A 2,436-nucleotide genomic window follows, 5' to 3' on the forward strand; every position below is an offset into this window, starting at 1 on the left:
GGGGAACCCTCCTACACTGTTGGTGGGAATGCAAGCTGGTGCAGCCATTCTGGAAAACAGCATGGAGGTTCCTCAAAATGTTGAAAATAGAACTGCCCTATGACCCAGCAATTGCACTATTGGGTATTTACCCTAAAGATACAAATGTAGTGATCCAAAGGGGCACATGCACCCGAATGTTTATAGCAGCAATGTCCACAATAGCCAAACTATGGAAAGAACCTAGATGTCCATCAACAGATGAATGGATCAAGAAGATGTGGTATATATACACAATGGAATACTATGCAGCCATCAAAAGAAATGAAATCTTGCCATTTGCAACAACATGGATGGAACTAGAGCGCATCATGCTTAGCGAAATAAGTCAAGCAGAGAAAGACAACTATCATATGATCTCCCTGATATGAGGAAGTGGTGATGCAACATGGAGGCTTAAGTGGGTAGAAGAAGAATAAATGAAACAAGATGGGATTGGGAGGGAGACAAACCATAAGTGACTCTTAATCTCACAAAACAAACTGAGGGTTGCTGGGGGGAGGGGGTTTGGGAGAAGGGGGTGGGATTATGGACATTGGGGAGGGTATGTGATTTGGTGAGTGCTGTGAAGTGTGTAAACCTGGTGATTCACAGACCTGTACCCCTGGGGATAAAAATATATGTTTATCAAAAATAAAAAATTAAAAAAAAAAAAAAACAAGTAGCTGATCCACGGAGAATTCCCTGGAAGCCAAAAGGCATGAATCCTCCAGAGCCCAGAGGGCCCAAACTAGAGGTATCATTGAGTCTGGCCTTTATGTAGTCCTCTTCTGTGAGCTTCCAGTTGTGCAGGTCCCCCTTAATGAAGCCAGAGATGATGACAAAACCAAGTACCAAAAGTGTCACTAATGTGAACATTTTGAAAACTATGTAGTACTCATGAGATCTCAGATTTTGAATTTCTGTGAGCAACAACAGAAGAACCACAGCAAAGTAGCCTAGATTGTCTGCAAAGACTTGGGGAGCATGTTGTGAAATGCTCTCATGCTGGGTCTCAGAGATCCAGTTCCCAATCAGATTGTCAAAAGTTAATATCCATGTGTGAACCACAATGAATGCATCAGCAACAAAGGAGAGGGTGAGGTTCCAGCCAGTGATGAAGGCCCAGATTTTGCCTATAGTGACATAGGTGTAGAGATATGCCAAGCCAGAATGGGGAACCTGGGCACTAAGCTCTACATAACACAGTCCAGCCAACAATGAAGTTAAGCCATCCACCAAAAAGCAGATCACAATGGATGATCCTGCTTGATTACCAGTCACCTCATTAGCCAGGAAATATACACCTACACCCACTGTGCAGCCCACACCCAGGGCCACTAAATCCAGAGAGCTCAGTCTTCTGCCAAATTCAAACTCAACCCCCTTTTGCTCCAGCTTTTGGCCAAATCTGCGAAGTGCCTTACACAGCATTCTAGTGGGAATTGAGGAAGATTCTAAAGATCAGAGAGCTGTAGCAAGTTCAGGAAGTCAGGAGTGTTGGATCTGAATCAGTGAGACTTAGTTAAGCCAAGTTGGATAGGGGTTGCCACAGTCCTTTGCTCAGGCTTCAGAGCTGCTGCTTCATATTTCATCTGGTACATGTTATCCTTCCATAGTTTCTAGGGAAATAATAAATATTTCCTGAACAATGATGTTCAACCAACCATCCAAAATTCTCATGTAACTTGTTGCAGCCCAAGTATCACAGAAACTGACACCAAAAGACCTATAGGAAAACAAATCCTACTTTCCCACCAGAAAAAGTACCAAATACCTCCCAACAGTCTGTTTTTTTAATTACATCAGACCTGGGCTGGTGTGAAGAGTTGAACTCTCAACTGACTGCGTCATCTAGGCACCCCAACATTTTTTTTTTTACACACCACATGACATAATCCCATTTGAGTTCATAAGTGATGTAGTTTCATGTACTAATTAACTGGTAAGACACAACAGGACATGATGGTATTGTGCAAGAATTCAAATGCAGGATGTGTGTGCAGTGCTTGAGTTATGACACATTAACTCATGGACTGGAGACCTTCTTGCAATTACAGACCCATATTTTATATATTGTCAGGGTTGAAAATACATACTTATCTCTCAATCTTAAACTCTTAGACCCAGATACTGGGTTTGATGTCACCTTGACCCCCTTTCTCCTCATTCTGCATCATTCACTTAGCTATAGTGATGACAAAGAACATACCGTTCACTCCTTTCCTTTCCTACCGAGGCCTACAGGGGCACTGTGAACCCAGAGGAGGAGGAAGAAAGGGGCAAAGCCTTCATTACTACCTGCAGGAAGGAGAGGGCCAGGTTGCCTGGGAAGGAAACACTGGAGAGATGGGGTCAGCAGTCAACACTGGATTGATGACTGAGAAGGGAAAGGAGGCAAAAAGGCTGTTTTGTGAA

General features: G+C 43.2%; 1 protein-coding gene across 1 annotated transcript in view; it reads right to left on the minus strand.

Moving 5' to 3' along the window:
* LOC132020296 (cationic amino acid transporter 3-like) overlaps positions 1-1,452 on the minus strand; it is a 4,489-nt gene extending 3,037 nt beyond the window's left edge. The window contains 1 exon segment of the mRNA XM_059404485.1: positions 699-1,452. Coding sequence (XP_059260468.1) covers positions 699-1,452 — 754 coding nt within the window.
* Between the last annotated feature and the right edge of the window lie 984 nt (positions 1,453-2,436).

The sequence above is a fragment of the Mustela nigripes genome, chromosome 6, assembly GCF_022355385.1.
Source record: "Mustela nigripes isolate SB6536 chromosome 6, MUSNIG.SB6536, whole genome shotgun sequence".
Lineage (NCBI taxonomy): Eukaryota > Metazoa > Chordata > Mammalia > Carnivora > Mustelidae > Mustela > Mustela nigripes.